The sequence below is a fragment of the Musa acuminata genome, chromosome BXJ3-5 (assembly GCF_036884655.1).
Source record: "Musa acuminata AAA Group cultivar baxijiao chromosome BXJ3-5, Cavendish_Baxijiao_AAA, whole genome shotgun sequence".
Taxonomy (NCBI): domain Eukaryota; kingdom Viridiplantae; phylum Streptophyta; class Magnoliopsida; order Zingiberales; family Musaceae; genus Musa; species Musa acuminata.
The window spans coordinates 21,406,630-21,432,893 of record NC_088353.1 but is presented as its reverse complement, the minus strand read 5'-3'; the positions used below and the strand labels follow the sequence as shown (position 1 = coordinate 21,432,893).

At 43.0% G+C, this 26,264-nt stretch overlaps 1 protein-coding gene across 2 annotated transcripts; it reads right to left on the bottom strand.

Annotated features, from left to right (window-relative positions):
* Positions 1-9,469: 9,469 nt before the first annotated feature.
* On the bottom strand, positions 9,470-14,646 carry LOC135637646 (uncharacterized). Of its 2 annotated transcripts, none has more exons than XM_065150322.1 (8): positions 14,206-14,646; positions 11,816-11,963; positions 11,568-11,718; positions 10,788-10,913; positions 10,621-10,701; positions 10,314-10,506; positions 9,966-10,236; positions 9,470-9,878 (listed from the first exon to the last, which is right to left on the bottom strand). In XM_065150322.1, exons 1-8 carry the CDS (start codon positions 14,425-14,427, stop codon positions 9,637-9,639), a joined length of 1,434 nt encoding a protein of 477 aa, XP_065006394.1. In that variant the 5' UTR covers positions 14,428-14,646; the 3' UTR covers positions 9,470-9,636. The 2 variants fall into 2 exon arrangements, with proteins under 2 accessions (XP_065006394.1, XP_065006395.1); XM_065150323.1 differs by having other exon boundaries at positions 9,966-10,233; positions 14,206-14,641.
* Between the last annotated feature and the right edge of the window lie 11,618 nt (positions 14,647-26,264).

The window sequence follows — 26,264 nt, the reverse complement described above, 5'->3', positions numbered from 1 at the left end:
CAGGTGCAGCACCGCCGGCAGAACCGCCCGCGGAGGAGGCAGCGCCCACGGGGGCGCCCAGCTACGGGGGCAGCGCCACCCGCAGGGGCGCCAAACCACGGTGGCGCCCACCTACAAGGGCGGCGCCCCCGCCAAGCCGCACAAGCTGCCGCCAACAGGGTGGCGGCGGCGGCAGCAGCAAAGGAGAGTAGGGTATTAGGGTTTCTGGGCAAAAGACAATTTTACCCCTGTGAATTTGAGAAATTCTAGTTTCTGTCTTTTATCCAAATTACGAAAATACCCTTAGGAATTAAGAAATTCCCTACATGTCCCTGATTTCAGAAAATATTAATTAATTAAAAGGTTTAGTTTATTATTATTTTTATTATTATCTAGTAGTCCTACATGATGATGATTATTTATACATATGATGTATGATGTGTGGACGGATGATCATGGACCGTGTGATGTGTGTACTTGTGATTATTATTATTGAAGTCTGCGAGCCTCCATTATATTTCTCGTTTATCGTCGGGCCTGCGTGCCTATGATTAAGTTGTAATCACATGAGGAGACGTAGTGGGAGCGTGGATGCGATAGCAGGACCCACGAGATTGACGATCGTGATGCATGAAGATGCATCAAAATGTCGACGGAACCGACGAGGACGAGATGGACGATCATAGGGCATGGAGATGCACCGTTGCACACATAGATCTTGATGTGAACGATTAGGCCTACTGGCTCGGGCCTAATCATATTAGGTTGTGGTCCATGATCATCTAGTGTGATTGCTTATACAGATACTAGATATGTATATATATTTGCATGCGATATAGATATATATTAAATATGTATATGTGTGACATGTCATATTAGGAGACCAAATCATAGAAATATCTCTCGATAATATTAAGTCGGTAAACGTGAGGCAATTAGATTGACCCACGTGGCCTTCTATCGTTATAAGTAGGAACCGATTCCCGGTGTAGGTTGAGTTGGTTGAGTCCCTCGAGACTCACCTATATCGCGATTCGCTATCTTGCTTATGACATAGAGATGTCACCGGTGACCTGAGGGCATGATATGCTTGGTCGAGTCTCTCTAGGGTATATCATCAAATCGGACTCATCTTGTAACGAAAGTGTTGACTTAACCGAGCATCATGGTTGGTCGAGTCCCTCGAGGCCATGGTGATTCGGAGGCTGAACAGGACGAGAATCACAAGGAGTCGTGATCTGCAAGAGTTGCCTACCTTTTAGGCTTAGTGTGTTTGGTCGAGTCCCTCAAGGTTACACTAAGACGCTGATTGGATCCTGATCCCCACTAGAAGTCTGCCGGAGACTTCCGTTTCACGTGCTAAGGGTGTCGCGTGACTCGTTAGTAAAATAGTGGGAGCATATTAAGATAGAAGTCCATATCTTGATAGTTTATTTCTTGCAAAATCTACATGTTATTCATTTCTACTGCATCTTTATTTTCAGAAAATGTCGCTTTCAAATCCCTTACGTAGCATACTTGATGTCAACCGCCTCACTGGTCCAAATTATACAGATTGGCTCTGTAACTTGAGAATTGTTCTCACAACGGAGAAAATCGTGTACGTCCTTAATACAGTGATGCCTACGCCCGAAGAAGGGGCAAACGAGGATGAGATCGCTCGCTACATGAAGTACATTGATGACTCCACTCTTGCTCAGTGCTATATGTTGGGCTCTATGACTCTTGAGTTACAGAGACAACATGAAAAGATGGATGCCAGATCCATTCTCCTACATGTCCGCAAATTGTTTGAGGAACAGGGAAGGACTCAGTGATATGAGATATCCAAGAGCCTCTTCCGCGCTAGGATGACTGAGGGGACACCGGAACAGAACCATGTCATAAAGATGGTTGAGTGGATAGAGAAACTCACAGGTCTAGGAATGGTCCTAGAGGATAACTTGTGTGTGGACATTGTGCTTCATTCCATACCATATTCCTTTTTCATAGTTCATAATGAATTTTAATATGAACAAGCTTGAGGTGACTCTCCCAGAGCTCCTCAATATGTTGAGGGAGGCAGAGAGTACTATTAAGAAAGAGAAGCCAGTTCTCTACACTGGTGAGACCAAAAAGAAAAGGAAAGCAGAAAGGTCCCTTAAGAAGGGAAAGGGCAAGGGCAAACCAGGTAAAGCAAAGGTTGCTAAGAAAGACCCAGCAAAGGACAAAGGTCAGTGCTTCCACTATGGTAAAGATGGGCACTGGAAGAGAAACTACAAAGAGTACCTTGCAGAAAGGGCGAAACAAAAGCTTGATGAAGCTTTAGGTACATTCATGATCAATCTCCAATTGTCAGATTTTTGTGATAGTGCATTGGTATTGGATACCAGTATTGCTTATCACATCTACAATTTATTGTAAATTCTAGCAAAGCCGAGGGGAGATTGACGAGAGGAATATTGCATAAAGGTTTGTTTATGCTAGACACTACTCCACATATCATGAATATAAATGTGTCCAAGAGGAAACGAGATGAGATGAACAGTGCATACATGTGGCATTGTAGGCTAGGTCATATCCATGAAATAAGGATTCAAAAGTTGCTAAATAATGGATATCTAGATCCATTCGACTATGTGTCATATGTAACTTGTTAGTCTTGCATTCGTGGAAAACTGACCAACTCTCCATTTAGTGGAATTGGAGAGAGAGCCACTAAGTTGTTGGAACTCATACATAGTGATGTATGTGGACCCATGTCAACTCATGCCATTGGAGGTTACTCCTACTTCATTACATTTACTGATGATTTCTCAAGGTATAGATATGTGTACTTAATGAAGTACAAGTCCGAGGCCTTTGAGAAATTCAGAGAGTATAAGAATGAGGTGGAGAACCATACTGGAAAGAGTATCAAAACTCTTTGATCAGATCGAGGAGGTGAGTACTTAAGTACAGAGTTTACTCGGTTCCTCAAGGACCATGGGATATTATCCCAATGGACACCTCCTTATACACCTCAGCTCAATGGTGTCTCTGAAAGGAGAAATCGTACGTTATTAGATATGGTACGGTCCATGATGAGTTTCGCTGACCTACCCATCTCATTCTAGGGATATGCCCTAGAAACCGCAGCTTACCTTCTGAATAGAGTTCCAACTAAGTCGGTAGTGTCTACACCATATGAGATATGGAAAGGGAAGAAGCCTGGTCTTAAGGTTGTTAAGATTTGAGGCTGCCCTGCCCATGTTAAAAGACACAACCCCGATAAGTTAAAATCAAGGATAGAGAGATGTAAATTCGTGGGATACCCCAAGGAAACTTGTGGGTATTATTTCTATCATCTCGAGGACCAAAAGGTCTTTGTAGCTAAGAGAGCAGTGTTCCTTCAGAAGGAACACATTCTTGGCGGAGATAGTGGGAGAATGATAGAGTTGAGTGAGGTTGGAGAACCAAGCTCAAGCACCACTCTACAGCCCGAGTCTGTTCAGGTACCTAATACACAAGTTTCAACTTTACGCAGGTCTGATAGAGTATCCCATCCTCCTGAGAGATATGTAGGACATATTAGAGGAGAGGATGTTGAGGATATTGATCCTCAGACCTACGAGGAGGCTATTATGAGTATAGACTCCGGGAAGTGGCAAGAAGCCATGAATTCTAAGATTGGATTCTATGTACTCTAATAAGGTTTGGAACCTAGTTGATGCGCCCGAAGGTATTGTACCCATCGGTTGCAAGTGGATCTTTAAGAAAAAGATCGGAGTAGATGGAAAGGTAAAGACCTATAAAGCAAGGCTAGTGGCTAAGGGGTATCGTCAAAGGCAAGGTGTTGACTACGACGAAACCTTCTCACCCGTAGCAATTCTAAAATCCATCAGAATTCTATTGGCTATTATAGCACACCATGATTATGAGATCTGGCAGATGGATGTGAAAACTGCATTCCTCAATGGGAACCTTGAGGAGGAGATGTATATGACGCAACCTGAGGGATTCATGTCCAAGAAATGCCCAGATAAGGTGTGTAGGTTGCTTAGATCCATTTATGGACTAAAGCAAGCTTCCCGAAGTTGGAACATAAGATTTGATGAGGTAATCAGATCTTATGACTTCGTTAAGAACGAAGATGAGCCTTGTGTGTACAGGAAGGTAAGTGGGAGCATTATCACCTTTTTGGTGTTATATGTGGATGACATCCTGATTATTGGGAATGACGTAGGAATGCTATCCACAGTAAAGGCTTGGTTATCTAGACATTTTTACATGAAGGACTTAGGGGAAGCATCCTATATCTTGGGGATTAGAATCTATAGAGATAGATCCAAGAGGATGCTTGGCTTGTCCCAGTCCAAGTACATAGAAACCATTGTCAAAAGGTTTAGCATGGAAAATTCCAAGAGATGTCTCATACCGATGAGACATGGGATATCGCTTTCTACGAGTATGTCCCCAAAGACTCCAAAAGAAAGGGCGAACATGAATATGATACCTTATGCCTCAGCAATATGGTCTATCATGTATGTCATGCTATGTACTAGGCCTGATATAGCGCATGCTCTAAGTGTCACGAGCAGGTATCAGGCAGATCCAGGCTTGGAGCACTGGAAAGTAGTAAAGTGTATCCTTAAGTACTTGAGAAGGACTAAGGATCTTTTACTAGTATATGGAGGTAATAGCCTTAAGGTTGAAGGCTACACTGACTCAAGTTTTCAGTCTGATGTCGATGATAGCAAGTCGAATTCAGGGTATGTGTACACCTTGAATGGAGGAGCAGTGTGCTGGAAGAGTTCCAAGCAAGATACCACTGCTGACTCGACCACAAAAGCGGAGTACATTGCTGCATCAGATGCAGCAAAGGAGGGAGTCTGGTTGAAGATGTTCATCACAGATTTGGGAGTCGTTCCGGATAGCGAGAAGTCGACTTCCTTATATTGCGACAACAATGGGGCGATTACTCAAATAAGGGAATCCGGGTCTCATCAGAAGTGCTTTGAGGAGGTTCCAGCTTATCAGAAAGATCGTAACCCTAGGAGATGTAGCAGTGTAAAGAGTTCCATCCGAAGATAACATTACATATCCACTGACAAAGCCGTTGTCTAATTTTGTCTTTGAGCGTCACAGGGGTCTGATGGGGATCAGACACATAGGTGATTGGCTTTAGGTCAAGTAGGAGATTGCTAGTCATAAGTGCCCAGCAAGCCAATCACGTGAGTGATGGCACGTGTGACTTGATACAGAATATTTTTGCTTATTATCTTTTGGCGTATATCACTTTATAACTATTGCATAAATGCATATATATATTGTGATGTCCTTGGATTTGTGCATTGGGAATCGGATCGTGATGAGATCACGATAATGAGATCGATTCACCTTTAAACGCATATCTTAAATAATCCTGGTCATAGGTTACTCGAGAGGGACATCGTGATAACCGGACAAACTGGTGTGCTGTATACCCGTCCATATGATGGATGTAGCTGGTCTCATAGCTGCTCGTGTAGGGACACTAGGGATACAGTACAGGTGCTCATTGGAGAATGAGTTCACTGATTGATCCGCTTACGGAATGCTGGATGGTTGATGATGCCTTATTGTCAGACAGTGATTCCGTAGTCCTAGTGGTGTATCTGGTCCTTAGACTTGAGACACCAAGGATGTCCTATATGAGTGCTCCACTCTTTGATACCAGACTTATAGGTTTAGTTGTCCCAGATCTAGTACAACTAGTCATTGGGAGTGGTAGTCAACCTTACGATGGCTATTGAGTGTCGATAGAGGATCATCCACTTTCGGCGTCATGAGAGGAATATCTCATGTGTTCTTGCTCAGACAAATCCCTGGCCAGGGTCATTCGGGTTGAGAGAGAAAGAGTTCTCCGAGAGAATCCGATTAGAGCGAGACTCGAGTAGAAACCGTATGGGTCTGACAACACCATGCTCGATATACGGTCTCTGGGATATTAGATGGATGAGGGACTATAGGTACACGGTAACTGAGGACAGACAGGTCCAATGGATTGGATTGCCCTGTATCGTCTGGGGATTACGACATAGTGGCCTAGTACGTCCGTAGTCGATGAGTCAAGTGAATTATTACAGAGATAATAATTCACTGAGTTAGAAGGAGTTCTGACAGGTATGACTCACGGCCAGCTCGATATTGGGCCTAGAGGGTCACACACATATGGTAGGCATTGCGATGAGTAGAGGTTCGGATATGAGATATCCGACGGAGCCCTTATCTTATTGGATGCAGATCCAATACCCACTAGGGGAGGACCCATTAGGGTTTGATAGGGGACCTCTATAAATAGGAGGGATTCAGAGCCTCATAGGCTAGAGCTTTTGCTTGCCTTTCCTATTCTCCTCTCCCTCTCCACCTCAGAGCAGGCCTGGAGTTTTGAGGAGCATCGTCGTAACCCTATTGTGTGGATCACCGCTAGAGAGGAGGACGCTTGATCTCCTTCACCCTCTCCTAAGGATCTGCAAGGAAACAGGGATATACGATCTCCCTAGGTAACATAATCTACTCTATACGCAGTTTTGAGTTTCTCGGATTTTGCGCACCAATCTTCGCACGACGACGAATATTTTTTTTTTGAATCGGGGATTTTATTTTCTTGTTCTTTCGCTGCGCATGTGATGTCGCCCCCAAGATTTCCCAACAAGAACAACCCTTTAGATATGCTTATTTAGCCCCATGACAATGGGAAATTTAGTGTCATATCTGCATGGAATCAAATCATGCAAAGAAATAACAAGTGGAACCCAAGCAGTTGGACATGGGATCGACCGGGATCATAGAGACATTCCTTATGTACATGGCAGGCCCTTCTTAATAAACTACCTACAATAGACAATATGAAAAGAAGAGGTATCTATCATGTTAATCGATGCTCCCTTTGTATGCAACAAGAAGAAACTGTTGAGCACCTCTATTTTGATTGTGACTATAATAAATGGATATGGAAGGAGATTCTCTAGCGATTTGAACTCAATAGGTTGCCGCAACCAAACTTGCATCAGGAATTAGGAGATCTCATGAAATGTTTCTCAGGAAAAGAGGCTCTTAGACAATTGGCAAATGTTACTTTCATATGTGCTATTTAGTGGATGTGAAAAGAGAGATGTAGTAGAATCTTTGTGTGTCAATACACAAACAATGCTCAGCTCTTGACTGAGATTATTAGAGACTCAAGATCATGCATGGAACACAATCTCAAAATGAAGCACTTTACACGAAAAGAAAAATATATTTTTATCAAATTTAATTTTGCTATTAGCTAAAGATCTTGGGCATGATATTAAATGTTGTACCCACAAGTAGTCTTGGCATATCTAGACATGTTGGCTATAGTTAGGAGATAAAGTCTATAGCATGTGTAGTCATAACTATCGCATGTGTACTCAATGAGTTACCTGACTTCGTCTATGAGATAGACAAAGCTATTTATAGAAACATTACACATAATCAATTCACTTTTACTTACAAAAAAAAAAAAGATCAATAGTGGAAACTGGTGACCTCATTGGAGGAGGTGTCAACGGTGGATGTAGGTTGGATAACCAAACTACTATAAAATTAGCGTGTTCTCTTCTTGGTGCGTACTTTACTTTTGCTGCATTCTACTTTACTTTATTGTAAACTGTCCAATCCCCTCCTCTCTACTCACTTACAAAACTTATTCGAGTCAAACATCTTTTCAAAACGTTTTCATCGAACTAAGAGTTTCATCGCATGAAGTTTTTAAAAGTTGTTTAAATTAATCGTTTCTATCCACCCCCCCCCCCCTCCCTTAGTGTCGTTTTTTATCCTAATAGGCCAATCATCGCTTGAGCAACGCCTCAACAGAGCAGTCGAGCCTGTGCCCAAGTCGAGTACCTCGGACAGCAAGCCCAATCTTTGCCCGAGTCGCACCTCGACCAATAGACGCTCGAGCAATGACTCAGTGGGCTAGTCGAACCTGTGCCTGAGTTGGGTACCTCGGACAGTAAGCCCAGTCTTTGCCCGAGTCACATACCTCAGCTAGTAGCCGTTTGAGCAACGCCTTAATGGACCACCCGAGTTGGGTATCTCGGACAGCAAGCCCAGTCTTTGCCCAAGTTACACACCTCGGCCAGTAGTCATTCGAGCAATGCCTCAGTGGACTAGTCAAGCCTATGCCCAAGTTGGGTACCTTGGACAGCAAAGTCAGTCTTTGCTTGAGTCACATTCCTCGGCTAGTGGTCATTCAAACAATGCTTCAACGAACCAATCAAACCTATGCCCGAGTTGGGTACCTCGGACAATAGTACCAATCCCAATTTGGGTCGTGCATCTCAACCAGTCATCACTCAAACCATGCATCAGCAAAACCACCTCACTCGATGACGACCCAGTTCACACCCGACCAATAGTTGAACCGTCAACCCCAATGAGACTACCAGACCAACTACCGCAAAGAAGCTAAGTCATGCCGCGAACCCCTCCCCTCCCAACTGAGGCCTATGTGCAGGAGCCTGTCAACGGTGAAGCTACGTACTAGCAGAAGGAGTACGGGTGGAGCTACTGTACAGGAGCCTGTCAACGGTGAAGCAGACTACATAGTAGCAGAAGGAGCACGGGTGGAGCTAACTCCGAGTTGGGTACCTCGGACAATAGTACCAGTCCCAATTGGACCGATCGGTGCTGACACTTGCCACGGTTAGAGATGTCTGTTAACAATCACCACCATCAGATTTGAAGGTAAGCCCTCGTGTGGTGAGTTTGTCTGAAATGGTAGAAGATATCCTTATCAAATGGTAGGTTACTTATGAGTTATTGCAGAACGGACTAGAGTTAGAAGATGTCCTTCACACAGAGCAATCTGTGGTTTGTATCAATACACATCTGTTGTCTTGGCTAAATTATGACAACTCTCTTAGCAAAATCTAGTAGAATTGCTTTGACAGCTGGCTGTATTTTGTCCTGCGTGGCCACACCTAACTAACGTCTCAAGTGGCAATGCATTGGCATGGCAAGTTGGGTTTGCTACGGAGACTTTGAACCATCTTGAAAACGTCAAAGCACCCTCGAGAGTGATCCAATACCAATCGATCCATCCCTTTCGGTGCCTTCGCGGGTATCCATCAACATCCCATCCCCCTCAAATGGTTAGGAACATCAAAGCGCAGATGCAAAAAAATTGTGATTGGAAATACGGATTTGCTAATACAAAAACGCCGAAGCTATATAAACCCTCAAATGCAAATTTCATCGGATCCATCTCGCCTATAATGCAGGGTCAAACTATGTGGCCATAAGCTAAGATGAACATCATATTAATCAACGGCCGTGTCACTCTTAGTATTTCCTTGATAACTGGCCTGAAAAAATGAGCCATACACCCCAGACGTTAATAGTCGTGACTGAAGGGCATATCCTGATGTTATAACCAGCGTCTTAACTTGGATCCAATAACAAACAAACAGATAAACGAAAAATAAAAAATAAAAAATAAAAAATAAATACATGACACACGGACTAGACTACTAAAATTGCAAACAAATACATTTATGTCAAAACATACATATCATGTAAGGAAGGATGAGAGAAGCTAGTGTGGCGTGGCAAGAATTGATTTCGAGACGCACGAGGTGCTCCCTATATTACAGATACGCTCATCCTAGAAATTAATTCACAGCCACATAGCTAATTGGACCATACATGTATCAAACCTTGCTTGTTGCCAGTGTAAATTTCATTCCTTTCCTCATCATAGAATAAAGCTGTCACATCCTCAAGTGCTTCTCTAACAGTGCTTCTGATAGATGATCGACCTGTCTCACATCGTCGGCGAGGACTGATCTGAAGTGCAGGATCACTTGCTGATATCTTAGCTATGCACTTCCCCGTCAGAATGTTGCTCATATTGATCGAGCCAACTGCAGAAACTGCAGAGATGTACAAAATAACAGATTTAGGAATGCTGTATGTATATTGCAATCTCAACTAAGCAAGAAGAAAGAAATTCTAATTACCTTCACCTTCATCGCCACATCCTTCTTCAGCTTTGCAGTAGGAAATTATCAGATCTTGGTCACTGGTGATGTAAATGTTATTGGTATTACAATCAGGGTGCCACAGTAAATGGTCCTCGAAGGAGGTGACTAACTCCCCACGGAAGTTCCACACAGCAACTGTCCTGTTTCGAAATGTCAGGAAAAGATGGTTCTCGTATAGAAAGATGAATGCTGATGGTGTCATAAACTCTGTCCTGCTAACCTCAGTCAACTCTGAATCCCTCACCTGCTACATGGAAAAGGTAGCTGTTATCTGCAGGCTGGGAACTATCATGGAACTAATAGTAGCAGAATTAGGAAGCTTACATCAAGAATCTGAAGGTTCTCATTTTCTTGCTTGACTAGGAGCTTTTCATTGAATTGCTCAATAAAGTCAACCTTTTTGTTTCGGTGTAACAAGTGATTAAACGATTTCAACACACTTCCATCCTCGATTGAGAGTATCTTTAATGGAACATAACTTGGAGTTCTATTGAATATTAACAGCATTATTCCTGGGCTGTCACCATTATTTAAGCATATTAGAAGCTCAATAAATCATTCCCATAAAGACGACAAATACAGTAATATCTGATATAACTCTTATGGTGCAGATATAATAAAAAACAAATACCTGATTTTAATCTCCTGCACGTTCTTATCAGATATTGCATATAAAAAGTTGTAATTCTTGAGATCAAAGACCTTGTAGATGCTACAAATAGACATATTAGTTAATCAACACAAATTACTCCATGTTACGAAGGAATGTAGAATAAATTTATCAAGAATGGTGCATACCCATCCTGGGCTGAGTATGTTAGAACCTTTCCATTGACATCATCAAATTCAACAAAACCAGGCCACTTAAGAGATTCACTTTCAAAAAGAGGGAACCCAGCATCTAATTGGCTCCTTTTGATGTACCTGCCAGTAATTAATTTAAAGCAGAGTGAAATTTAGAATGCCCTATTCACAATATATGATGAAGTTGCTAATAGCACTGAAGACTAGCTTTCTCACAATATGCAGAAATTGGTTGCAAAGAAACCATCAGAAGGATAAGAACTTGAGGTAAGACTTGAATCAGTTGAATTCCAATCCTTGACAACAAAGAATTTTCACTTTGCTAAATTTATAATAACATCAGGCTTCAACTACTAAAGATATAACGCGATCTCATTTTTCCCCTACTACAGTTTAACAAACTCAGTAGTTGTTCGCATCAGATAAAACACATTCATATGAGATGACATCTCAAAGCAACAGTTAAGAGTCCTAATCTAATCCAATTGATACATTATTTCACTGGTTCGACAAAGTTCACAGCCAGACAGGCTAAACATAAGTTAAATCACTTTAAGCTTTAATTTGGATTAAGAGTCTAGTTTGCCTATGAAATATGGATGACAGCAATTTCATAGTCCACTTGTTTGTCAAAGCTAATTCATGTAATAAATTAAGATATGGAACATATTCTTCCTCCTAACATAGTAGTCCAGTATGATAGAAACCAAGCAAAGAAAAATTCATACCAAACCCTTTCCAATGACACACTAGGTGAAATAATAAGATTCTTACTCTATTGGAGTTGTCCTGCACTTCAAGGAACTGAAATGATCAGATGCATAAACTGAGACTGTGATAAGTGAATCATTATTCTTATTATAGAAGAGGCTTCTAATCACTTCATCAGGACTTATATTCAAAAAGCATATCCGTTTGTTAGTTGCTGTCAAGAAAAAAAAGTTCGTGTTAGCACTAACAATCAAGTAAAACACATAATGACCCCAAAGAGAAAAAAACAGATGCTCATCCAAAAAGCTTACTCCGACTAAAAGCTGCACATAGTCCAGATTGTGCAAGAGCAAATATAATATCCTTTGCTGAAACAATCTCAATGATTTTTGATCTCTTTTTTAGAAACTGTAACTTCACAAACCAGTGAACATTGTGATCATAGGTGTCAAACTCTTCCTGCACACAAAATTATTCAAGTTATCAGATAACAATACAGGCTCTAATGAAAGCATAAACTGCAGCATGTTGACATCTATCCAAAATCCTATTTTCAGACCAAATAAGATTAAGATGTCACCATGTTTAAAATATCCATCACACACAAATTCAACAAGGGTAGATGTTTGTAACATACTTCTGACATGACCATGTCTTAGACATACTCATTTAAAATAATTAAACAATGGTGTAATTATCCAAGTTTGTGTTAAACACTTTGAAGCAATAAGTTGGTGAATAAATATATCGTTCAATACAGTACTGTCATGTACAAATCTCATGGAGAAAGTAATAAGTTGGTCGATAAATATATGGTCAATGCAGTATGTTCTTTTTCACAATTCTGGAAACTTCCTCTCCGTCTTAAAATTGGAGCTGCCCTTAGTGAATCTACAAGAATAAGTTTCTGGTTTCACTAAGTAAACAACCGATAGTTAACATCTGAACCAGTAAGAAATAACTAAAGCTCTCCAGCAATTTGAACTCAATAGGCTGCCGCAACCAAACTTGCATCAAGAATTAGGCGACCTCATGCAATATTTCTCAAGAAAGGGCCTCTTACACAACTGGCAAAGGTTACTTTCAGATGGGTTATTTGGTGGATGTGGAAGGAGAGATGTAGCAGAATCTTTGAGTGTCAATACACAAACAATGCTCAGCTCTTGACAGAGATTATTAGAGACTTAAGATCATGCATGAAGCACGATCTCAAAATGGAACACTTTACACGAAGAGAAAAAGATATTTTTGTCAAATTCAATTTTGCTATTAGCTAAAGATCTTGGGCATGATGTTAAATGTTGTACCCACTGGTAGTCTTGTCATATCTTAACATGTTGGCTACAGTTAGGAGTTAAAGTCTACAGCATGTGTAGTCATAACTACCACATGTGTACTCAATGAATTACCTGACTTTGTCTATGACTTGTATAGACAAAGCTATTTGTAGAAACTTTACACATAATCAATTTACTTTTACTTACCAAAAAAAGAAATAACTAAAGCATGCCAATGTCAGTATCATTTAATAGATAAATCACCTTGGTGTCTTTAGAACTTATATGATGTGTGTGTCCCAAGGCTTAAAAGATGAACAGTTAAAACTTTTAGCAAGTAACAGAAAGAAGAGTGAAACAGACCAATAATGAATAGAGAAACACAAATTAGTCCATGGAAAAAAATATGGCAGAACAAGTTAAGATCTACATTGGATCTCAACCTGAATCGCCACATCTATCCTCCTGAGAAGAAGTTTGGTTTCAAACTCAACAGGCGTGATCATACATGTTGGGTGTCTAAGCACCCATACAACCAACAGCTCAGTGCTCTCCACGTTTCAGGTGAAGATACTCAGGGTATAGGTTGGCCACTAATGAGCAACCTTAAACTTGCATGTCTCTTTAATTATCAGATAATTAAATGACAGTAATAGATTATCAGTTTCTTTGCAGGGAACTACATACATTATGTGTATGAGTAATAGACATTGAATATGGTAATAATGTAACTATCTAAGTGCTATACATTATTAAATATTATGTAAGCTCTAAAGGATAGACAAATCTCAGGAACAAATATCACCATTTACAAAGATTGTTAAGGGACAAACTTAAGACAACCTTTGAGACCAGGGAAAAGTTATATGAGTGTTTTTCCATCCTTTGCACACAACTATTTACTTTGTTAATCAAATCTCCCACAAAAATCATTATTTAGCAACATACTGGTCTTCAGCCGTTCCCCATGAACCATTTGCATCGTGGTGCAAACACTTCAAATCATCGAAAAGGCCACTTGGAAATTAGCCTCTCCACCTAAAACCGTTCGGTTGATTGCTCCAACCTTGCATGGTGATAACATCCCAGCAACCAACACCATTCCAACCCACATTTATATAGAATAGGACAACACTGCACTTACTTCAGGCTGCACTTTGCAGGTCGATGAAAATTTTGAGGCATAAAGCTAAGCACAGTCCTCATAAGAGACCTCTGGTACCAAATCAAAGTCCAAAATCCAACCGTTACACGCATTCTTCATTATCCCGAACGAAAAAATCACAATCCCCAGCAAAGTCAAACTTCCAAACCCTAATCGCAAGCTACCACCATAAAGCCAAACGCCACCGGGAAACCCTAATTTCAGTTGCCCTAATTTCCGCACGAGCTAAGTAATGGGAGACGAGCAGCCCAATATGTACCTGTAGCTGGATGTTACGGAACTTCTCGGCAGCGTCGGAGGCGGCACCGCGGGCCATGCGGGGAAGGGCACCGATCTCGCGGCGCTGGAGCTTCCGCACGGAGTTGACACAGTCCCGTTGCCTCCCACGCTTCCCGGAGCAGGAAGCGGCGGCGTCGCAGCCTCGCTTCTTGGCTGTTACGCGGAAGCGTACCCGGACCGGCGTCTTCTTGTGGTTCTCCATCCCCCCGCTCGTTGCGTGCCTCCTCCAATAACAATCGGGGGGAGGAGGAGCTGAAGTGAGAAGAGAGAGAGAGAGAGAGAGAGAAAGAGAGAAAGAGAGAGAGAGAGAGGGGGTTAACAGGGGAGCGAAGAGGGGATCGAATAGATCGAAGATTAGGGTTAGGGCTTTGGCGAGAGGAGAGAGAGAGAGAGAGAGAGAGAGAGAGAGAGAAGGTCTCGACTCGCCTCGCGTCCTCCGACTGATATAAAAAGAAGTTCCGAGTCTTCGTTTTCTATGAAAATGGGATCTGATTAAACCGGTGCGCGGTTTGAAATTTGAACCCGGTTTAGGCCCGATAACCCGAAAACCCAATTTAAGCCGGGTCGAGTACTGACTCTATAAGGCGCAATCCGTTAAGCTTCGGGTCGGGTGTGCATCTCCGACCTTTTTTTATCACTTATTTTCCATTTTAATAATTATCGTGTTCTTATCCAACCCGATTAAGCAAAATTTCTCCGACCTTTTTTTATCACTTATTTTCCATTTTAATCATTATCGTGTTCTTATCCAACCCGATTAAGCAAAATTTAGTATAGGATTTGAGAGGAGTGTGGCATGAACGAGTTTGAGTACTTTGGTAATTAGCCAATCGCTATGATATATATATATATATATATATATATATATATATATATATATATATATATATATATATATATATATAGTTGTTGGAATACTCGTGCATATCCGACTCAATTAAATCAACCTTTATATCGTATTAAATGATAGTTGATTATGTTTGAAAATGAATAAAATCATATTTATGAGTATTTTTATTTATCTAAAAAGATCTAAATTAATCTAAATGAACGGGTATGGAAAGGAAACTCATTAATCGTGTCAGAAAATATGATTTAGATTTAGATAATGGTAATTAATAATTATTAATATTCAGTGGCAATTATAATGAATATAGATATCCCTAAAAAATAAAAAATAAAAAAAAATATTTTTTTTAAGTAAAAGTAAATTGTTTATGTGTAAAGTTTTTATAAATAACTTTGTCTATCTCATAGACGAAGCCAAGTAACTCACTAAGAACGCATGCAGTAGTTATAACTACACATGCTATAGACTTTAACTCCTAACCGTAGCCATCATGTCATGATATATACCAAGACTATTTGTGGGTACAGCATTTAACATCGTGCCCAAGATAATTATCTAATAGCAAAATTGAATTTGACAAAAATATATTTTTCTCTTTAGGTAAAGTGCTCCATTTTGAGATCGTGCTTCATACATGATCTTGAGTCTCTAATAATCTCTGTCAAGAGCTGAGCATTATTTGTGTATTGACACTCAAATATTCTGCTACATCTCTTCTTCCACATCCACCAAATAGCATATCTGAAAGTAACCTTTGCCAATTGTGTAAGAGGCTCTTTTCCTAGGAAACATTTCATGAGATCGCCTAATTCCTGATGTAAGTTTGGTTGCGGCAGCCTATTGAGTTCAAATCGCTGGAGAATCTCCTTTCATATCAATTTAGTATAGTCACAAGCAAAATAGAGGTGGTCAATAGTTTTTTCTTGTTGCATACAAAGGGAGCATCGATTAACATGATAGATACCTCTTCTCTTCATATTGTCTATTGTAGGTAGTTTATTAAGAAGAGCCTGCCATATACATAAGGAATGTCTTTGTGATCCCGGTCGATTCCATATCCAACTGCTTGGGATCCACTTGTTATTTCTTTACCTGATTTGATTCTGTTAGGATCGAAGCAACACTAAGAGGGGGAGGGGGGGGGGGGTAAATTAGTGCAGCGGATTAAAACTTGTAAGTTTGAAAACGATTTTGTAAATGCGTAGATATTTCGATTCAACAATGAATGACTTGGTGAAAGTAGCTCAAATAAAGTGAGAAGATAAAAACTGAAAGCTTGCTGCTATGTAAATAACGGTTTAAGAAAGGTAAACACTCACACATTCAAAGAACACACCAATTTAAAGTGGTTCGGTTAAAATGACCTACATCCACTTGCGAAGCCATCTTCGATGAGGCTCCCAACTTCCACTAGCAAATCACTTTGAAGGGGAAGGACAAATACCCCTCTTACAATCTTTTACAAGTGGTTCACACTCTTACAGATTTTTCAAAAAGAAAGAGGGAGGTGAACACTTAAGCTATTGAAAACAAGACTTGCTAAAGACTTTGCTAAGGCTTTTTCTCAATCTCTAACTTCTCAAAGGTTATATTCTCTGCTCAGAATTGAGGGGTATTTATAGACCCTAAGAGGATTCAAATTTGGGCTCCAAATTTTGAATTCTCTTAGGTTCCCGATGCTGACGGTGCCACCGCCTATCAGTGTCTGACACTGACAGTGTACTGGCGATGCCACCGCCCAGTCCGGCGATGCCACTACCGGACCTCTCTGGTACTGGGCGGTGCCACCGCCGGAACTCTCGGGTTCTTGGCGGTGCCACTGCCTAGACTATTTCATCTCACTAGTTGGGCTACAAACCAGTCCGAACTTGGGCCCAATTGACCCCTAATCAGGTTATAGGATTAACCCTTAATCCTAACCTTAATTACATATAAACTATGAAATTAAGATAGAGTCCTAAGCAAGTTTTTAACCGACAATGTCAAGTTTCTTTCCGGCGAACTTTCGACGGACTTCCGATACACCCTTAGATTTCTTCCGGCAGACTCCCAACAGGCTCCCGATCTTGTGGCGAGTTCAACGAGTCTTTAGCAAGTAGCCGATCCTTCTTGGTGATCTCCATGAACCTCCAACGATCTCTCCAACGGACTCCCGAAAACTTCGGTAGGTCCCCGATTTCCTCTCGGTTGGTTCCGGCAGCATCTCCGACGAATCTTCGGACTCTCGAACACCTATCGAACTTGACTCCGGTAGACTTGCTTTATGTCTTCAAGCTATCATAGTTAATCTTGCATAAGTAAAGCAAAACTTCGATCTAGACAATTATGCTAGTCATAGGTGCCTAGCAAGCCAATCACGTGAGTGATGGCACGTGTGACTTGATACAGAATCTTTTTGCTTATTATATTTTGGCGTATATCACTTTATAACTATGGCATAAATGCATACATATATTGTGATGTCCTTAGATTTATGCAATGGGAATCGGATCGTGATGAGATCACGATAATGAGATCGATTCACCTTTAAACACATATCCTAAATAATCCCGGTCATAGGTTACTCGAGAGGGACATCGTGATAACCGGATAGACTGATGTGCTGTATACCCGTCCATATGATGGATGCAGCTGGTCTCATAGTTGCTCGTGTAGGGACAATAGGGATACAGTACATGTGCTAATTGGAGAATGAGTTCACTGATTGGTCCGCTTACGGAATGCCGGATGGTTGATGATGCCTTATTGTCAGACAGCGATTTCGTAGTCCTAGTGGTGTATCTGGTCCTTAGACTTGAGACACCAAGGATGTCCTGTATGAGTGCTCCACTCTTTGATACCAGATTTATAAGTTTGGCTGTCCCAGATCTAGTACAGCTGATCATTGGGAGTGGTAGTCGACCTTACGAGGGCTATTGAGTGTCGATAGAGGATCATCCACTCTCGGTATCATAAGAGGAATATCCCATGTGTTCTTGCTCAGACAAATCCCTGGCCAGGGTCATTCGGGTTGAGAGAGAAAGAGTTCTCCGGGAGAATCCGATTAGAGCGAGACTCGAGTAGAAACCGTATGGGTCTGACAGCACCATGCTCGATATACGGTCTCTGGGATATTAGATGGATGAGGGACTATAGGTACATGGTAACTGAGGACAGACAGGTCCAATGGATTGGATTCCCCTGTATCGTCTGGGGACTACGGCGTAGTGGCATAGTACTTCCGTAGTCGATGAGTCGAGTGAATTATTACAGAGATAATAATTCACTGAGTTAGAAGGAGTTCTGACAGGTATGACTCACGGCCAGCTCGATATTGGGCCTAGAGGGTCACACACATATGGTAGGCATTGCGATGAGTAGAGGTTCGGATATGAGATATCCGACGGAGCCCTTGTCTTATTGGATACAGATCCAATACCCACTTGGGGAGGACCCATTAGGGTTTGACAGGGGACCTCTATAAATAGGAGGGATTCAGAGCCTCATAAGCTAGAGCCTTTGCTTGCCTTTCCTATTCTCCTCTTCCTCTCCACCTGAGATCAGGCCTGGACTTTTTGAGGAGCGTCGTCGCAACCCTGCTGTGTGGATCACCGCTAGAGAGGAGGACGCTTGACCTCCTTTACCCTCTCCTAAGGATCTGCAAGGAAACAGGGATATACGATCTCCCTAGGTAACACAATCTACTCTATACGCAGTTTCATGTTTCACGGATTTTTTGCGCACCAATCTTCGTACGACGACGAACATCTTTTTGGGAATCGGGGATTTTGTTTTCTTGTTCTTCCGCTGCGCATGTGATGTCGCCCCCAAGATTTCCTAACAGTGGTTTCAGAGCCAGGTTGTTCGTGCGAATGATTGGTTTTGAACTGCGTGTGTTGTGTTTAGGAAGAATTTTGACGTCAAAATCGTTGACGCAAAAACAAGGAAGGGCAGCAACAGTTGCTGCCCTCGATCTGTGTGCGTGAAGCGCAGCCGAAAGCGGGCAGCACAGGGGCTGCATTTGCAGTAGCCGGCTGGCGGCCTGCTTGCAGCAGGCTTGCTACCGGCAGCCCACGGGCAGAGGCGCCGCAGGGCAGCGGCGCCTGCTGCCGCTGCTCCCGCGGGCGAAACCCCCCCCACAAGGGCGACCGCCCGGCGGGACAGCACCCCCTGCGGAGGCAGCGGCGCCCGAAGGGGGCGCCCACCCACAACGGCAACGCCGCCAGCGGGCGTGCCGCCTACAGGCGAGGGCAGTGCCCTCATTCGCCGCACTGGCCGCCGCCGGCAAGGTGGCGGCGGCGGCACCAGCGTAGGGGGAAAGGGCATTAGGGTTTTCTGGGCAAAAGATAGTTTTGCCCCTCGGAATTTGAGAAATTCCAGTTTTTGTCTTTTGTCCAAATTACGAAAATATCCCTATAAATTCATAAATTCTCTACATGTCCCTGATTTCAGAAAATATTAATTAATTAAAAGGTTTTGTTGATTATTATTTTTATTATTATCTAGTAGTCCTACATAATGATGATTATTTATACATGTGATGTATGATGTGTGGACGGATGATCATGGACCGTGTGATATGTGTACTTGTGATTATTATTATTGAGGTCTGCGAGCCTCCATTATATTTCTAGTTTATTGTCGGCCCTGCGTGCCTATGATTAAGTTGTAATCACATGAGGAGGCGCAGCGGGAGCGTGGATGCGATAGCGGGACCCACGAGACGGACGATCGTGATGCATGGATATGCATCAAGATGTCGACGGAACCGACGAGGACGAGATGGACGATCACAGGGCATGGAGATGCACCGTTGCACACATAGATCTTGATGTGAGTGATTAGGCCTACTGGGTCGGGCCTAATCATATTAGGTTGTGGTCCATGATCATCTGGTGTGATTGCTTATACACATACTAGATATGTATATATATTTGCATGCGATGTAGATATATATTAATTATGTATATGTGTGACATGTCATATTAGGAGTGCTAGTCATAAGTGCCCAGCAAGCCAATCACGTGAGTGATGGCACGTGTGACTTGATACAGAATCTTTTTGCTTATTATATTTTGGCGTATATCACTTTATAACTATTGCATAAATGCATATATATTGTGATGTCCTTGGATTTGTGCAATGGGAATCGGATCGTGATGAGATCACGATAATGAGACCGATTCACCTTTAAACACATATCCTAAATAATCCCGGTCATAGGTTACTCGAGAGGGACATCGTGATAACCGGATAGACTGGTGTGCTGTATACCCGTCCATATGATTGATGCAGCTGGTCTCATAGCTGCTCGTGTAGGGACACTAGGGATACAGTACAGGTGCTCATTGGAGAATGAGTTCACTGATTGATCCGCTTACGGAATGCTGGATGGTTGATGATGCCTTATTGTCAGACAACGATTCCGTAGTCCTAGTGGTGTATCTGGTTCTTAGACTTGAGACACCAAGGATGTCCTGTATGAGTGCTCCACTCTTTGATACCAGACTTATAGGTTTGGCTGTTCCCAGATCTAGTACAGCTGGTCATTGGGAGTGGTAGTCGACCTTACGAGGGCTATTGAGTGTCGATAGAGGATCATCCACTCTCGGTATCATGAGAGGAATATCCCATGTGTTCTTGCTCAGACAAATCCCTGGCCAGGGTCATTCGGGTTGAGAGAGAAAGAGTTCTCCGGGAGAATCCGATTAGAGCGAGACTTGAGTAGAAACCGTATGGGTCTGACAGCACCATGCTCGATATACGGTCTCTGGGATATTAGATGGATGAGGGACTATAGGTACATGGTAACTGAGGACAGAGAGGTGCAATGGATTGGATTCCCCTGTATCGTCTGGGGACTACGGCGTAGTGGCATAGTACTTCCGTAGTCGATGAGTCGAGTGAATTATTACAGAGATAATAATTCACTGAGTTAGAAGGAGTTCTGACAGGTATGACTCACGGCCAGCTCGATATTGGGCCTAGAGGGTCACACACATATGGTAGGCATTGCGATGAGTAGAGGTTCGGATATGAGATATCCGACGGAGCCCTTGTCTTATTGGATACAGATCCAATACCCACTAGGGAAAGGACCCATTAGGGTTTTGACACGGGATCTCTATAAATAGGAGGGATTCACAGCCTCATAGGCTAGAGTCTTTGCTTGCCCTTCCTATTCTCCTCTCCCTCTCCACCTCAGAGTAGGCCTGGAGTTTTGAGGAGCGTCGTCGCAACCCTGCTGTGTGGATCACCGCTAGAGAGGAGGACGCTTGACCTCCTTCACCCTCTCCTAATGATCTGCAAGGAAACAGGGATATACGATCTCCCTAGGTAACACAATCTCTATACGCAGTTTTGTGTTTTTGCGGATTTTGCGAACCAATCTTCGCACGACGATGAACATCTTTTTGGGAATCGGGGATTTTTGTTTTCTTGTTCTTCCGCTGCGCATATGATGTCGCCCCCCCTATGATTTCCCAACAGTGGTATCAGAGCCAGGTTGTTCGTGCGAATGATTGGTTTTGAACTGCGTGTATTGTGTTTAGGAAGAATTTTGACGTCAAAATAGTTGACGCAAAAGCGAGGAAGGGCAGCAACAGTTGCTGCCCTCGATCTGCATGCCTACAGCCACCTGCAGCGGCATCCGCAACCGCAGCCAGGCAGCACAGCGCCGGCGCATGCGCAAGCGCTGTGCCTGCAGCGGCCGGCCGGCGGCCTGCTTGCAGCAGGCTTGCGGCCGGCGGGGCTGGCAGCGCGGGCTGAGGCACCGCAGGGCAGCGCCGCGGGCAGAGGCGCCGCGGGGCAACAGCGCGGGCTGAGGCACCGCAGGGCAGAGGCGCCTGTGGCCGCTGCTCCCACGGGCAAAAACCCCGCAGGGGCGGCCGCCAGCGAGGCAGCAACGCCTGCGGGCGCTGCCTCACCGGCAGAACTGCCCGCGGTGGCAGCGGCGCCCGAAGGGGGCGCCCACCCGCAGCGGCATCGCCGCTAGCGGGCGTGCCGCCTGCAGGCGAGGGTAGTGCCCTCGCCCCGCCGCACAGGCCGCCGTCGGCAGGGTGGCGGCGGCGGCAGCAGCAAAAAGGGCAAAGGGTATTAGGGTTTTCTGGGCAAAAGACAGTTTTGCCCCTCGGAATTTGAGAAATTCCAGTTTCTGTCTTTTGTCTAAATTACGAAAATACCCTTAGGAATTGAGAAATTCCCTATATATCCCTGATTTCAGAAAATATTAATTAATTAAAAGGTTTAGTTGATTATTATTTTTATTATTATCTAGTAGTCCTACATGATGATGATTATTTATACATGTGATGTATGATGAGTGGACGGATGATCATGGACCGTGTGATGTGTGTACTTGTGATTATTATTATTGAGGTCTACGAACCTCCATTATATTTCTCGTTTATTGTCGGGCCTGCGTGCCTATGATTAAGTTGTAATCACATGAGGAGGCGCAGCGGGAGCGTGGATGCCATAGCGGGACCCACGAGACGGACGATCGTGATGCATGCAGATGCATCAAGATGTCGACGGAACCGACGAGGACGAGATGGACGATCACAAGGCATGGAGATGCACCGTTGCACACATAGATCTTGATGTGAGTGATTACGCCTACTGGCTCGGGCCTAATCATATTAGGTTGTGGTCCATGATCATCTGGTGTGATTGCTTATACACATACTAGATATGTATATATATTTGCATGCGATGTAGATATATATTAAATATGCATATGTGTGACATATCATATTAGGAGACCAAATCATAGAAACATCTCTCGATAATATTAAGTCGGTAAACGTGAGGCAATTAGATTGACCCACGTGGCCTTCCATCGTTATGAGTAGGAACCGAATCCCGGTGTAGGTTGAGTTGGTCGAGTCCCTCGAGACTCACCTATATCGCGATTCGCTATCTTGCTTACGACATAGAGATGTCACCGGTGACCTGAGGGCATGATATGCTTGGTCGAGTCCCTCGAGGGTATATCATCAAATCAGACTCATCTTGTAACGAAGGTGTTGACTTAACCGAGCATCATGGTTGGTCGAGTCCCTCGAGGCCATGGTGATTCGGAGGCCGAACAGGACGGGAATCACAAGGAGTTGTGATCGGCAAGAGTTGTCTACCTTTTAGGCTTAGTGTGATTGGTCGAGTCCCTCGAGGTTACACTAAGACGCTGATTGGATCCTGATCCCCACTAGAAGTCTGCCGGAGACTTCCGTTTCACGTGCTGAGGGTGTCGCGTGACTCGTTAGTAAAATAGTGGGAGCATATTAAGATAGAAGTCCATATCTTGATAGTTTATTTCTTGCAAAATCTGCATGTTATTCATTTTTGCTACATCTTTATTTTCAGAAAATGTCGTTTTCAAATCCCTTACGTGGCATACTTGATGTCAACCGCCTCACTGGTCCAAATTATACGGATTGGCTCCGTAACTTGAGAATTGTTCTCACAGCGGAGAAAATCGTGTACGTCCTTGATACAGTGATGCCTACGCCCGAAGAAGGGGCAAGCGAGGATGAGATCGCTCGCTACGTGAAGTACATTGATGACTCCACTCTTGCTCAGTGCTATATGTTGGGCTCTATGACTCCAGAGTTACAGAGACAACATGAAAAGATGGATGCCAGATCCATTCTCCTACATGTCCGTAAATTGTTTGAGGAACAGGGAAGGACTCAACGATATGAGATATCCAAGAGCCTTTTCCGCGCTAGGATGACTGAGGGGACACCGGTTCAGAACCATGTCCTAAAGATGATTGAGTGGATAGAGAAACTCACAGGTCTAGGAATGGTCCTAGAGGATAACTTGTGTATGGACATTGTGCTTTAGTCCCTACCAGATTCCTTTTCACAGTTCATAATGAATTTTAATATGAACAAGCTTGAGGTGACTCTCCCAGAGCTCCTCAATATGTTGAGGGAGGCAGAGAGTACTATTAAGAAAGAGAAGCCAGTTCTCTACACTGGTGAGACCAGAAAGAAAAGGAAAGCAGAAAGGTCCCTTAAGAAGGGAAAGGGCAAGGGCAAACAAGGTAAAGCAAAGGTTGCTAAGAAAGACCCAACAAAGGACAAAGGCCAGTGCTTCCACTGTGGTAAAGATGGGCACTGGAAGAGAAACTGCAAAGAGTACCTTGCAGAAAGGGCGAAACAAAAGCTTGATGAAGCTTCAGGTACATTCATGATCAGTCTCCATTTGTCAGACTCTTATGATAACACATGGGTATTAGATACCGGTAGTGCTTATCATATATGCAATTCGTTGCAAGTTCTGGCAAGGCCTAGGAGACTAGAGAGAGGCGAGATGGACCTCAAGATGGGTAATGGAGCAAAAGTTGCTGTATTAGCTGTTGGCGAGGTCGCCCTACATCTGCCTAATGGAGCTTTTATTGCATTAGATGCATGTTATTTTGTTCCTTCTATTATCAAAAACATTATCTCCATTTCATGTTTAACAGTTAGTGGATATAAATTTGTTTTTGAGAACAATGGTTGTTCGATATTATTAGATGATAAGATCATCACGAAAGGAACATTGCATAATGGTTTATTTATGTTAGACACCACTCCACATATCATGAATATAAATGTGTCCAAAAGAAAACGAGATGAGTTGAACAGTGCATACCTGTGGCATTGTAGGCTAGGTCACATCCATGAAAGAAGGATTCAAAAGTTGCTAAATGATGGATATCTAGATCCATTCGACTATGTGTCATATGCAACTTGTGAGCCTTGCATTCGTGGAAAACTGACCAACTCTCCATTTAGTGGAACTGGAGAGAGAGCCACTGAGTTGTTGGAACTCATACATAGTGATGTATGTGGACCCATGTCAACTCATGCCATTGGAGGTTACTCCTACTTCATTACATTTACTGATGATTTCTCAAGGTATGGATATGTGTACTTAATGAAGTACAAGTCCGAGGCCTTTGAGAAATTCAGAGAATATAAGAATGAGGTGGAGAACCAGACTGGAAAGAGTATCAAAACTCTTCGATCAGATCGAGGAGGTGAGTACTTAAGTACAGAGTTTACTCACTTCCTCAAGGACCATGGGATATTATCCCAATGGACACCTCCTTATACACCTCAGCTCAATGGTGTCTCTGAAAGGATAAATCGTACATTATTAGATATGGTACGGTCCATGATGAGTTTCGCTGACCTACCCATCTCATTCTGGGGATATGCCCTAGAAACCGCAGCTTACCTTCTGAACAGAGTTCCAACTAAGTCGGTGGTGTCTACACCATATGAGATATGGAAAGGGAAGAAGCCTGATCTTAAGGTTGTTAAGATTTGGGGCTGCTCTGCCCATGTTAAAAGACACAACCCCGATAAGTTAAAATCAAGGACAGGGCGATGTAAATTGGTGGGATACCCCAAGGAAACTTGTGGGTATTACTTCTATCATCTCGAGGACCAAAAGGTCTTTGTAGCTAAGAGAGCAGTGTTCTTTGAGAAGGAACACATTCTTGACGGAGACAGTGGGAGAATGATAGAATTGAGCGAGGTTGGAGAACCAAGCTCAAGCACCACTCTACAGCCCGAGTCTGTTCAGGTATCTAATACACAAGTTTCAACTTTACGCAGGTCTGATAGAGTATCCCATCCTCCTGAGAGATATGTGGGACATATTAGAGCAGAGGATGTAGAGGATATTGATCCTCAGACCTACGAGGAGGCTATTATGAGTATAGACTCCGGGAAGTGGAAAGAAGCCATGAATTCTGAGATGGATTCTATGTACTCCAATAAGGTTTGGAACCTAGTTGATGCACCCGAAGGTATTGTACCCATCGGTTGCAAGTGGATCTTTAAGAAAAAGATCGGAGTAGATGGAAAGGTAGAGACCTATAAAGCAAGGCTAGTGGCTAAGGGGTATCGTCAAAGGCAAGGTGTTGACTACGACGAAACTTTCTCACCCGTAGCAATACTAAAATCCATCAAAATTCTATTGGCTATTGCAGCACACTATGATTATGAGATCTGGCAAATGGATGTGAAAACCGCATTCCTCAACGGGAACCTGGAGGAGGAGGTGTATATGATGCAACCTGAGGGATTCGTGTCCAAGAACTGCCCAGATAAGGTGTGTAGGTTGCTTAGATCCATTTATGGACTAAAGCAAGCTTCCCGAAGTTGGAACATAAGATTTGATGAGGCAATCAGATCTTATGACTTCGTTAA

Excerpts from the sequence above, each read along its gene's own strand:
- LOC135637646 (XM_065150322.1), bottom strand. The coding sequence starts at position 14,427 with ATGGAGAACCACAAGAAGACGCCGGTCCGGGTACGCTTCCGCGTAACA. Across the intron at positions 10,507-10,620 it reads GTGCAGGAGATTAAAATCAG|CCCAGGAATAATGCTGTTAA; the intron begins GTATTTGTTTTT and ends TAATGGTGACAG. Across the intron at positions 9,879-9,965 it reads ATGTGGCGATGAAGGTGAAG|TTTCTGCAGTTGGCTCGATC; the intron begins GTAATTAGAATT and ends ACATCTCTGCAG.